Source organism: Pteropus alecto, unplaced genomic scaffold (assembly GCF_000325575.1).
Source record: "Pteropus alecto unplaced genomic scaffold, ASM32557v1 scaffold288, whole genome shotgun sequence".
Lineage (NCBI taxonomy): Eukaryota > Metazoa > Chordata > Mammalia > Chiroptera > Pteropodidae > Pteropus > Pteropus alecto.
In genome coordinates this window covers 3,993,246-4,006,481 of record NW_006442124.1, presented here as the reverse complement: position 1 = coordinate 4,006,481, position 13,236 = coordinate 3,993,246, and the positions used below count along the sequence as shown (strand labels likewise).

The following is a 13,236-nucleotide window of genomic DNA, read 5'->3' as shown; positions in this document are numbered from 1 at the left end:
GTCCAAGAAGCAGGTGCCCTCCGCCCAAGGCTGAGAAGCATGCCCATTATTAGAGCCTGCTCAAGCACCCCACTTCACCTTTTCATCTGGGACACTTTTCATCCTGTATCACCACTGTGGACAAACAAGCCTGGCTGGCTGGGCAGGTTGAGGGTTTTGGCTGGGCTTCGTCAACTTTGGGAGTAGGCAGGGGTCCCCGTTCAGTGACAGCTGCTCTTTGGTGGGTGATGCTGCCTGCCCATTTTGCGCCTCATTCTCGTAGTGGGAACTGGACACGGAAACTCCCTCCTCCTGCACGTCTCCCTTGCTTATTTGAAGAATTAAAAACAATAATTTCTTCTTAATAATTGAACTTTCAGATCTATTTAAACAACTCTTATAATGCTTTTTTTATTACAAGAATAATGCATATTCTTATCTGCTTTGAAAAACATTTCAGTTGTGCTACCTCAGAGTTTATCTAGGTGAGTCAAATATTTGCCATTCCAGTACTGGAATTGTTGGCGCATCTTTCCTAGGCCCATGGAAGGTTGTGTTCAGGTGGAGGCAGGTGGCCTGGGGGGTTGGGGTGGTAGGATTTTTCCAGGACGTCAGCCTTGACTCGTGCTCTTTACCTAGGCGATGAGTCTGTGCAGTTGTGCCTTTGATGGGTGGAGGGTGCACGTGCACTTTGTAGGGAACGCACCAGGTGGAGAAGGAATCTAGCTCGGAATCTGGTTCGTTTGAGAGCTGCTGCAGGAATACCTGAACATCAGTAGATTGAAGGGGTGGCGACACGCCTGACTGTTTTGGTTCTGGTTAGGTTTTACTGCTTAACTACTACAAAACTTGGTGGTAAAAAAAAACAGCAAGCATTTTAGGACCCTTACGGGTTCTGTGGGTCAGGAATTTGAAATGGGGTGGCTCTTCTCTGTTTCATGATAAATGTATGGGACTTCAGTTGGGATGACGCAGAATAGGTGGGGCTAGTGGGTCCACTCCAGGCAGCTCTTTCATGGTAAGTGTGGCCTCTGAGAATGGGCTTGGTCAGCACTGGCTGTTATAGTGACCTGTCCGGCCTCAAGGTGGTCAGACTTCTTCCACAGCAGCCCAGGCTCCAAGAGCCAGTGTTCCAGCAAACAAGGCAGATGTGCACACTTTTTATGACCAGCTCCAAAAGTCACATAGTATCATTTTTGCTCTCTCCTGTGATGGAAGCAGTCATAAGTCCTCTGGATTCAAGGGAAGGGCAGAGACCCCACCTCCTCATGAGAGGCATGTCAAAGAATTTTTTAACAGGTTTTGAAAAATTCCGCAACAGAAGGAGTCTCCTTTTGTGTAAAAAACAGTGTCACTGTACAGTTTTGCAGTGAGTACTTGGCAAACTGAGTCATAGCTTAGATGAGGTGTTTTATTTTAGTTAACACGCTCAGAAAATCTTGAGAGGAACAATAAACAGTCATAGCAGAATGCGTTCAGCAGCATCACACTTTAGTGTTCCTGGAACTTTCAAGATGCCCTGTGTTTGTAAGAGTTTCTACTTTGAACACTTCTCTAAATGAAAGTGTTCTTGACCTGAGCAAGTGGAAGGTTGGAATTGCTAGTCACTCTCCTGAAATGGGGAGCATCTTCCACGTGCAAATGGGCTTAATCACCCCCCCCACACACACACACACAAGGACTTCATGAGGTCAATGTTACCCAGTTTGAGTCTGAGGGGAGGGGATTAACTTAGAGCAGGGGTCCCCAACTCTCCAGGGCTGCAGACCAGGTACCTGTCTGTGGCCTTTTAGGAACTGGTCCGCAGGCAGGAGGTGAGCGGCAGGTGAGCAAGAAAAGCTTCATCTGTATTTGCAGCCGCTCCCCAATTAGCATCACTGCCTCAGCTCCACCTCAGATCATCAGGCACTAGATTCTCCTAGGAGCACCGGTCCCTGGTGCCAAAGAGGTTGGGAACTGCTGACTTAGAGGACATGTTTGGAGACAATATGACTTTTTTCTGCGGAGACAGGGATGACTCTGGAGCCCTGGATAGACAGATCACACAGGCTTGGAATGAGGCCTCACATTTACAAGTGTTTGCCCAGCTATGGGTGGTCACTTGTCATGTGACCTTGAGCAAGTCACACGATATTTCTCTTGGTTCAGACTTTGGCTGTGAAGTGGAGGTAGTAACATGACCTCAGGGTTAGAAACAGCTGGGGTGAATGGCCCACGTGGCAAGACTGGCAGCTGCACTCCCTGGCCGCATGCTTTGGCCCTGTCATGAGATCCCCCAGGGCTGTGGCTTATGCCTGGCTGCATGCAGCAGTGGGTGCCACATTTTAATGAACCTTCACCATGCTGGCCTCAGGGTTCCCTCTGGAAACCCTGGCTTTCCCAGCTCCAAGCCTTCACCATGCTGGCCTCAGGGTTCCCTCTGGAAACCCTGGCTTTCCCAGCTCCAAGCCTTCACCATGCTGGCCTCAGGGTTCCCTCTGGCCAACCCTGGCTTTCCCAGCTTCAAGCCTCTGTTTCTACTGGCCTATAGACATCTTTCAGCTGCATTACTGTGAGGTGACTTGAACCCAGCATGTGCTCCTTCCAGTCCATTATCCCCTGCCCCCAGCCATCCTTCACCCCTAATGTTCTTATATCATGACATCATCCATGACACCTCCCCACCCTGACCTCTCATCTCACCCTTATACACCACCTGTCCCCAAGACATGCCTGCTGTCCTTGGCATTCTTTCAGCTCACTTTCTTCCTTGCTCATCTGTCCCTGCTTCCTGTTATGCTAAAACACAGGCTTCCTGTCATCACACTGAGTGCTTGCTGGTTGCCCATTAACCAGAGCTCAGCTGTCTTGAAATGCTACAGAAGGTAAAACAATGGTGTCTATACTTATACTTGGTTCATTGACAGAATCCCCTGTCAGCTTCTTAAGAAAACTTTCATGGCTCACCTTGACCCTGCACTGCAGCCTCATTGTCTCCTCCCCCGGCATCCCGGGGCTGGCCTTGCACACCGGCCCCACCACCCCCCACCACCTCCGCCACCCCACCTCTTTCTTACCAAGAGCGTTTCCTTCAGAGCCCAGTAGATGTCCCTTCCCATTTTCACAGTTCAGTGACCTGCCTCCAACTCTGCTCCCCGAGACTGACTCTGGTGCCAATTCTATAGAGGTGACTGGTGGCTGTTCTCCCTTCAAGGACAAGGGGATTGATTATACTTGGTCATTCTGGTTTCTCTTAGAGCAGAGATGGGTATTGACTCGTGGCCAAATCTAGCCTACCCTGCAGCTAAGAAAGTTGTAACAATTTTTGAATAGTTGAAAAAAATCAAAAGAAGAATTCTATTTCGTAACACAAAATTCAGATTTCAGTGTCCTTGAATAAAGTTGTGTGGGAGTACAGCCAGGCTTTTACGAATTTTTTATAACCGGTGGCCCCACAGTGGTGGAGTTGAGTAGTTGTTTCAGATATCATATGGCTTGAAAAGTGTAAGATATTTGCAGTCTGTTCTTTTACAGAACAGGTTTGCTGACTCCTGCCTAGGAGTAATGATTCTCGATTGTTTGGAAGAGCTTTTCATTCACTCTTTCAGCAAACATTTAGTGAGCACATATTACATGGCTATATGTCAGTGCCGTAGATAGAAGCAGTCAACAAACCAGAAAATCTTTGCTATTTGGAGCTTACGTTTTCTTGGAGGGAATCACAATAAACATGGATCCACAGGTAAATTGACGTATAGATATATATATGTTAGCTGGTGATAACTGCTCTGAAGATAACGCCTGTTAAAGGTGTGGGTAAGGAGGGAAGAGTAGGTGGGGGGTGCTGTTACAGATGGATTGGTCACAAGATCTCTCTGATAAGGTAACTTGAGCTGAGACCAGATGAACTGAAAGAGGAAAGCAGAAGAAGAGATATTTGAGAGATATGCAAAGGCCCTGAGGCAGGAACAGGCTTGGCATATCAGAGAAATTACATAGGAAAACAGTGGCTTGAGCTTGGACTGTAAGAACAAGAACTTACAAGCACAGGTCGAGGTGTGGCAGTGACTGGTCTCCAGATCGGTTAGGGCGGAGGTTCTCCACCTCCGGGTTCAGAGTCACCTGGGACATTTAAAAAACACTGATGCCTCGGCTCCTGTGAGAGATTCTGAATCAGGAGGGCTGAAGTACAGACCATGTAGAGTTTCATAGGCTCTGGGAAGCCTGAATTTTCTCCATTGAGACTGGAGAATGCAGACCCCCACCGCTACCCAACCCCATTCTTGTCTATTGTGAGATCCTGGAGAGCTCACTGGGGATTAGGAGCCTTTGCTGCAAGATTTCACAGGGTGCTTGGCTTCTAGCAGTGGCTCAATAAATAAATGTTTGCATTTTAAAAAAGAGACCTGCCTGCATTTACACAGGTGACTGCCCCCTGTTGCTGCTGTTGGGCCCTGCCCTGTCTCTGCCCAGAGTCTCTGTGATTTGGGGGAGTTTTCCAGTGTCTTATCAGTGGTGAGTGCTCCACCTTCTCCTGCCCAAATGGGGTCAAACTGTTAACCTCTGTAGGCCCAGGTGGACCCCTGCCGTTTTTGTCAGCTGGGCTTTGCCTCCTTTGGGACCGCTGTTTTGCCCACCTCTCTTGGGGTCCTCCCTGTACATCATGCACATGTTGACACCAGCCACATGAAGTTTTATGCACAGGGTCTTACCCCTCTGTGCTTCTCTGAGCACCACCTTTATTGTTTGGATGGCTGGTGGAACAATTTTAGGAAATACTGACAGAAGAAGGCAAGTCCTCCAGGGGTTTCTTGCAGGGTCAGCACTGTCTAATATCACTAAGCAGAGTAGGTGAGCCTACAGCACACTGTCCATGCACGTGCCTTACATACTGTGTCACGTAGGTACGTGCCCATGTAGAGAGGCAGGAAAGCCATTCCTTTAATTCACACTTGTTCCTGTGACTTAGGATAAAAGTGCATCTTTTCCAGGTGAAAGTGGCGATCAGATGCCCAATAAAAACATGCTAAAGCATATTGCAGCCATTTAAAATGTCTAATTGGGAAATGGAAATGTTATAATGCTGGATCAGACATTCTACCAGTACTTAAAATAGGGGAACAGGAATCCTGGGGAGGAATCTGCCCTTTTTTAGGAGGAGTCAGTCCCCATTCTAAAACTAATGAGCCTCCTAAAGTCCAAGCTTTTATGGACTCTTAATTGGTAGATCTTCATTTGTTTGGGGTTTCGGAACTCTGGAAGAGTTTTGAAAGCTATGGCCCAGGGTTTGCATAGACTTTTAAGGACTCTCCTCCTCAGACTTCTGGAAACTCATCCATGAATCCAGGGAGACCCACAGATGTTCTAGAAAAAGATTTATCTCAAGTGATAGCTGATTAATATTTAAGAAATCAGGTTAGACTAATACAACAATAAAAGTGCTAGGTTAGCATTTTAATTTTTCCTTTGTTGGAAAAGGCCACTCATTTTTTAATCATACTCTTAAAAGTAACTCATTTTTTTTTGCCCTACATAATAGTTTCTATGTGGTAGATTTCCTTGATCTGGGGTTTTCAGCATAGCATAGCATGAAGTCTCGATACAGACATAATGAGAATTGTAAAACCGGTGTGCCTCAGGTTACATACAAAGTATTTTAAAAATTTATATTAAAATTAGAATAATTTAAAATATCTTGAAACTTGTATAAAGGAATTTGGTTTTAAGCTCTCTGTCAATAACAGTGATTGATTATCTTTTTGTACTTTAATATTGAGTCCTTGTATTAAACATAATGGATATAATTTAGTTCAGTTTAGTTCCAATATTTATTGAGTACATTTATAGTAATGCTCAGCTATCCCTTCGAGAAATTAAGGTATGTCACATAAACTTAAGCAGATTGCAGAATTCTAAAAGTAACATTAATTTTAGGTAATGTTTAAGTGGCAACATGCCAGGCTAATCTACACAAAGCACCAGGACCAAAGCTCCATGATTGTGGGAAATCACTTGTGTTTTCTCCTTGAAATGAGTCTGCAGTAATTCAGGGCCCTTTCCTGCCTGTCTCTGCTGGGTGTGAGTCCTCGTCACTCTTCAAAGCAAAGCAAGTGGAGCTTTAGAAAATTTAAAAGGAAGCCAAAAGCACTTGGCATAAAAACATTTTAAAGATTAATTTGTAGTAACACTTCTGAGGTAAAAAAGTACTAAGTAAGGTATAAACAGAAGAAAGTGAAAACATTTCTTGACCTCCATTCCCCTGATTTTGGTGCCTGGCCCTCATGTGCTTGGTGTTGCAAATGTGAATAAGGGAACACCTAATCTTGCAGGAAGACCACCTGTGAACCGCCGCTTAGAGGTGTGTAGAGGGCCCTTTGGCAACAGAGGGGCCACAGTGTCCTCTGGAGCAGGGAGAGAGGTTGAGTGCTCACTCAGATGAGATGCAAGTACACTTCTGGCCAGGAGACCACCTACAGACAGCTAAAGGGTGGGGATGGCAGTGGTTTAGGGAGGGTGGGGAGTCTCGTGGAGGGGCTGCTGTGGAGGTCTGATTGGTGAGGAGAAGGTGCTTGTGAAGCTCAAGGGTTAACCAGAAAGAGCGGGCTTCTGGAAAGACGGGTCATTGCCAGGTGCAGGGGGCCAGCGGTAGAGGTTGAACCACAGGAATAGATTTGGGTATTATCTGCTTGTATCTGTGATTATCTGTTTATAAAGGGTGGTAAAGCTGTGGCTTCATTCCCGGGGCAGATCCCAGGGCCCCCTCCTGCTTCTCAAGGGAGAGATGCTTAAACAGGACCAGTGGGAGAAAGAGGATTCAGGAGACCCTGGTGTCTTTACTTTCAAGAAAGAGAAGGTGTTCAGGAGGGGAGGCAGCCTTCCATGTTCTGAAGTGGTCTAAGTGATTATAAAAGGGTCGAGAAATAGCTCTGAAATAGACATTTTAAACAGACTCGAGAAAAGATTAAAAAGGAAAAAAAAACTTAATAAACTAATAACCATAGAATGATTGATTTGAAAAGATTGTCAGAAGACACTCACCACCCAGAGAGCACTTTAGGGAGCTGGTGATTCCTCTCCTGCATCCGTCCGTCCATAGCATGGAAAGGGAGGGACTGCCCCCTAGCCTACTCTGACAAGCAGCAAAATCCTAAAGCCAGAAAGAGACAATGTGTTTGAGTCACACAGTAAAGAAAAATCTCCATCTGGTTTGGCAGCTCATGGCTGGTCACTGATCTCTGGGGCTCTGTTTTGGTGGCGGCATCGCCTGATGTCTGAGGTGAGGACTGACCCACATGTTCACAAGTTGTCGAGGAAGAGACTGTGAATAGTTTAGCAAGGGTTTAACATTCTCTTCTTCCTTTTTAAAAAAGCAAAGCAAGCACGTAAATACAAGGAAAAATAAGCAGTTACTCATATTACCATTTAAACTCTGTGTTTTGGCATTTTCACAGTTTTTTTTTTTTTTCCTATATATGTTTTAGAAGCAGAGGTCATTCTGCATAATTTTTTGTCAGGAACTGTCAGAATGGTATTCTCATGTTACAACATAATTTCATAGTCATAGCTAATGGATTTCTGATTTTGTTGAATGACTGTATCATATAATTTATATAGCAGCTCCACAGTTGTCAGATATTTTTATTTATTCCTGTCTTTTTTTTTCTTTATAAATAAAGCCCTGATTTGTGAAGGCAGCTTTTCTATAGATATCCTTATTTCTTGAGGATAATACTCAAAAGATCACATGGTTCAAGGTATAAATTGTTTTTTTAATATGAATCTAGTACATCTGTATTGTCATTTCTTGCTCACTCGCCACTTTTATTGCATTATTTTATTGCTTTCCTTTCTATCCTAGTTTCCTCCACTATTTGAAAGGAGATCTCCTTTCTATCCTAGTTTCCTCCACTATTTGAAAGGCATTTATGAAATTGACATGTCCCTTCTTAACAGCGGGAATTGCTTACTCGAGCGTGATTTTGGACACCGAGTCCTCTTCAGTAAACATTAATTAAAGTCCTTCTGTGCCCCAGAGAGTGGTGGGGGAGAGATGCCCGGGAGTGCTGGGGGTGCTCAGGGCCTTCCCAAGTTCACAAAGTCACCAGCCCTGGAATGGAGAGAGTGTTTATATTTACTCTCTTTCTCAAGCACTGAGAAGCACCTAAGAACACCTGGCCCTTGGGAAAAGTTCAGCATTTGGGGAATCACCACATAAGAGCTGAATAGGATGTGTACAAAGTATTAGGATTCTCATTCACGGGGATGATGTCTTTGTGAAATGATCCTTTATTCTATAACTTAGAATGGTTGCTCATGGTCCAGTATTATGTTTTTAAAGTCATTCATAGTAAAATTTCACTGTTGCATCCGGGCTGATTTATACACATTTATTGAATGACAGCTGTACATGTGATAATGTCACCCGCAGCAAAAGGGGACCCGTCCGCCTGCGTACATCTAAGCCAGTGTGATACATACAGGTTTTGCAGCAAAGAAAATAAGGATTTGTTTTAGAGAGTTGTAAGTCCCAGAGACATAGGTGAGCTATCGCTCTCAAAAACCTGGCTCCCTGGTTCTTGAGGGGACAGATTATACAGGGGAAAATCATCAATCATGGAAACAAAGGGAATTGGGGTTGTGGGTGCTACTGATTAGATGGGGCTAGGGTAATTGATCATCTTATCTGGTTCTGGAATCAGCCCTGGCTTCTTCCTGTCTGGTTCCATGGCCAGTGGGGCTGTTCTGCCTCGAAGGGCCTGGGACTGAAACACATTTAAAGCCAAAATGTTATCCTTAGTTTAACTGAAAGTCATTTTTCTCATGATCCATAGACCTGAGGCTTCATTCTTAAAAAATTTGACACTTGCCGGAACCTTATGTTCTAAGGCTTAAGGGAGCAGGCATACACAGTGGAAGGATAATGACAGGAAAAACAAGTGAGTCACAAAGCCAGCTTGAATCAGAGAAAAAGCTGTAAGTGAAATCTGGGTGCTGTTACAATCACCTGTCCCCCCTGGTGTCTGCGTCAAAGAGGAAGACCAGTGACAAGACACTGTGATATAAAGGAGGTGTGGTAAGTGCTGAGAAAGGAGGAATGACCTTCCAGTTGAAGTTAAGCCCCATCAGGCCATTAAGTAACTTATCTGGGTTTTGGTTTTACCTACACTTGAAGGGAGAGTTTGTACTGAACCCTAAGTTCTCTCTCACAGGCTACTGATTCTTGTGACTGGCTGTTCCTCAGATGAAGGTTGGGGACATACTGTTTATCAAAATTTCATGCACAGTTGAACTCCAAACCTCAAAAGAGATATTCTAAAATTAGAGGGATATATAGGATCATGTTTTCACTTATTTTTCAGTAGGACTTAATACTTTAAAAGTGTGCATTTTATTGTCTTCATGAACTATAATTTGGTTTTCTTTGTGAACTGTAAAACGGTTAAAAATTAAAATTGTATTAGTTGAAATCTTTGCCATGAACCTAAATATTGACTTTTTTCCCCCTTTTCTTCCTTACAGCTGTTTGGGGCAACTTTGTTAATATGAGGTAATTATTTTTAATAACTTGGGTATTGTGGGTGGGTTTTATGGACACATTTCAGTTATTACATATACACCATTTATGTCATGGATTAATTGAAAGATATTTTAAAAGTGAAATTGAGTGTTTTGCCGTTTACACATCTGGGCTGTGTCTTTTTCCCCATGGATATTCTTGAGGAAAGCAGCTGGCCCCTGGCCTCAGGGAACAGACCAAGTAGATGCTGAGACCACCTGCCTGTCCCTAGGAGCCCCTGGCCTGAGTGTGCATTACTTGTGCTAAAAGTAATAAACATTCATTATAAAAATACTAACTTGGTGCTGTTAGTACAGTTTTGATTTAAAGAAAAATTTGCTCCACTTTCTGTTTCTTGGTAGTAAAAATGAGAGAATAGAAATCACGTTTGTGGTGACTGAGTTGGACTTGGAAGTTTAATGCTGTGGCGCAGGGCTCCAAGGATAAGGTGTGCTGCGCCCCATCAGGCTTTTCACAGACGTTGGTTTCGCAGGGCCAGTGGGCGTTGTAGATCCTACTCCTACCACCAGGCCTTGTGTGTGTCTCCTGACAAAGAAGGCCTCTGTGTTTGGCTAGGTGGGGGTGCTCAGATCTCATTTAAAAAAGCTCTGTTTTTTCCTTGGAAAAACTCCATTTTGTATTAAATCCCCAGAAAAGCCCAGCAGTCAGACTTGTACTCCTATAGACTCACTTTCTGCTTCTAATTTGAAATCTCATGTTGGATGTAATGTGAAAGTGAGATTACTTTAATTTAATAGAAACAGTGCATACAATAGTCTTGAGTCTGTGAGGTTCTATTTAGATTTGCTCTCCCATTGTCTCATTTTCCTCTGGAGCATTCCCTCCAGGAGAGAATTAGCACCTGTGACCCATATTAGGGAAGGAAGGGAGACGATCTGTAAACTTTGGTTTGTGTTGTGGAAATTGTTCTCAAGTAACTCTTGAGGTCATAAAGCCTTTCAACTGATTTCAGTTTTATAGCTTTCTGCTCAACAGGTCTATCCAGGAAAATGGTGAACTAAAAATTGAAAGGAAGATTGAAGAGGTTAGTCTTTTCCCCATATTTTGCTTCTGTTTTTTCTCTGTTTGTCAACTTTATTTCCTTTGCTTGTGCTGGTGTCTTTATTGTGGCAGCTTGATGCTGATCTATGATTTTGAAACCATCTCTCAGAAATTTATTCTCTTAATAGGAGACTAACAAATTCTACCTTAAAAGCAAAATGGATTTAAACTTTTAAGTGACTTTTCAGGCAGGCTTTTCCAGAATTTCTTAGAGAAAGGAAAGCGATTTTTACCTTTATACCTGGGATGGAGGCATGCACCCACATCTACTCCCCTGAGCAGATGCTGAAAGGAAAATGCCCAGCTCAGATGCTAGGACTCCGGGAACGTAAAGAGTGTCCACATGCACAGATGGGGAAGCCACACACCTACCTCACCAAAAGCTAGCTCCTCTGGTCGATTATACATCTTCTATTTTAAATAATTGCTTATATTTTAGTCAAATAAACATAGATATGTCCAGACTGTTGTAACATGGCCCTGGGAGGGGATGAAGAATTACTCATTTTGATTCGAAGCCAAATGCTGGAGTCATGGGGAAGCCCTTAGAGCGCCCTTGTTCTCTCTGTGCTCGTGGTGTTAGCGCACGGGATGGGGGTCGACTCACAGCCTGTGATTTCTGTGCTGGGGCTGATGACATGGAGAATGTGCAGAAACAAGATGTTAAGCTTATGTGGGCAGCAACTAGGGGATTTTTTATTTCCTGAAAAGACAACAGTGGTGTTGATCTGCCTATTTTTATGAGCCTGAACCACCTTTAACAATGCTCACAGTAAGGTAGGAAAGTAAAAAGGTTATTTTTCTGAGAGACTTGTGCATCTAAGGCATAAGGTTTCCAACGTGTAATTTATCATCTCAATTCTAGAATTGCAATCGAAGTGGTACAACTTAATTTGAATTGGAAGTGAATTGTTAGGAGACATTAAGATCTGTTTTGCTTTGTGTCATGCCTCTCTGGAACATCAGAGTGGGTAGAAAGTGATGCAGGACTTTTTGCTTTAAAACTGATATTTATTATTTTTGTTTTAGATTGTCGAACCACTAAGAGAGAAAATAAGAGATTTGGAAAAAAGGTATGTATATTTTTGTTTCACGTTTAGGAAAATGCTATACCTTAGTTATTGACCTTAGAAGGACTTTTATTAGTTCTTTATATATTTTGGATAGTAACTCCTTATCACATGTATAATTTGCAAATATCTTCTCCCATTTAGTAGTTTGCCTTTTCATTTTGTTGATGGTTTCTTTCACTGTGCAAGTTTTTTAGTTTGATGAAGTCCCATTTATTTATTTTTACTTTCGTTGCCCTTGCCTTTAGAGTCAGATCCAAGAAATCATCTCCAAGACCAATGTCATGGAGCTTACTGCATGTTTCCTTCTAGAACAGGGGACCCCACCCCCCCGGGCCACAGACCAGTACCAATTTGTGGCCTGTGAGGAACTGTGCTGTGAGGGGGTGATCGGCAGGTGAGCGAGCAAAGCTTCACCTGTATTCGTAGCTGCTCCCAGCTCTAGCATCACCGCCTCAGCTCCATCTCAGATCATCAGACATTAGATTTTCATAAGAGCATCAGTTCCTGGTGCCAAAAAGGTTGGGGACTGCTGTTCTAGGAGTTTTATGCTTTTGAGTCTTACATTTAGTCTTTAATCCAGTTTGAGTTCATTTTCCAGTTTTATTCTTTTGCAAATGGCTGTTCAATTTTCCCAACACCATTTCTTGAAAAAACTGTCCTTTCTCCATTGTGTATTCTTGCCTCCTTTGTCATAAATTGCTTGACCATATAGGTATGGGCTTATTTCTGAGCTTTATTCTGTTCCGTTAGTCTATGTTTCTGTTTTTATGCTAGTACCATATTCTTGATTACCATAGTCATGTAATATAGTTCGATATCAGGGAGCATGATGCTTCTAGCTTTGTTCTTCTTTCTCAAGATTGCTTTGACTATTCGGAGTATCTTGTTGAGTTCCATAAACATTTAGGATTGTTTATTTCTGTGAAAAATATCATTGAAGTTTTGATATGGATTTCATTGAATGTAGATTGCTTTATGTAATGTGGATATTTTAATAATATTAGTTTTTCCAATCATGAGCATTGAATAGCTTTTCATTTTCCATTTATTTGTGTCTTCTTCCATTTCTTTCATCAAAATCTTATAATTGTTAGCATACAGGTCTTTTGCCTACTTGGTTAAATTTATTCCTGGGTATTTTATTCTTTTAATGAAATTGTAAATGGGATTATTTCCTTAATTTCTCTGATAATTCACTGTTAGTGTATAAAAAAGATTTTTGTATATTGACTTTGCACCCTACATCATTACTGATTATTTTATTAGTTCTAACAGCTTTTTGGTGGTGTTACAGTTTTCTATATACAGAGTCATAAGTAAGTAGTGACAGTTTTACTACTTTCTTTCTAATTTGAATGCCTTTTATTTCTTTTCCTTCCTATTTGCTCTGGCTAGGACTTCCAATCCTGTGTTGAATAGAAGTGGTGGGAGTGGGCATCCTTGTCTTGTTCGTGGTCTTAAAGGAAAAATTTTCAGCTTTTTACCGTTAAGGATGATGTTAGCTGTGGGCTTGCCATACATAGCCTTTATTACGTTGAGATACGTTTCATCCATTGTACCCACTTTGTTGAGAGTTTTTATCTAAAT

The 13,236-nt window shown here is 42.7% G+C and overlaps 1 protein-coding gene across 3 annotated transcripts in view; it reads left to right on the top strand.

Annotated features, from left to right (window-relative positions):
- UXS1 (UDP-glucuronate decarboxylase 1) overlaps window positions 1-13,236 on the top strand; it is a 105,386-nt gene that overhangs the window by 19,923 nt on the left and 72,227 nt on the right. For 2 of the 3 annotated variants that reach the window (XM_006920798.3, XM_015596298.2), the window contains exons 2-4: window positions 9,478-9,505; window positions 10,496-10,559; window positions 11,606-11,649. In XM_006920798.3, the coding sequence (XP_006920860.1) occupies window positions 9,478-9,505; window positions 10,496-10,559; window positions 11,606-11,649 (136 nt within the window). The remainder of the gene's footprint in view (window positions 1-9,477; window positions 9,506-10,495; window positions 10,560-11,605; window positions 11,650-13,236) is intronic. The other variant, XM_006920799.2, reaches the window with a different exon arrangement.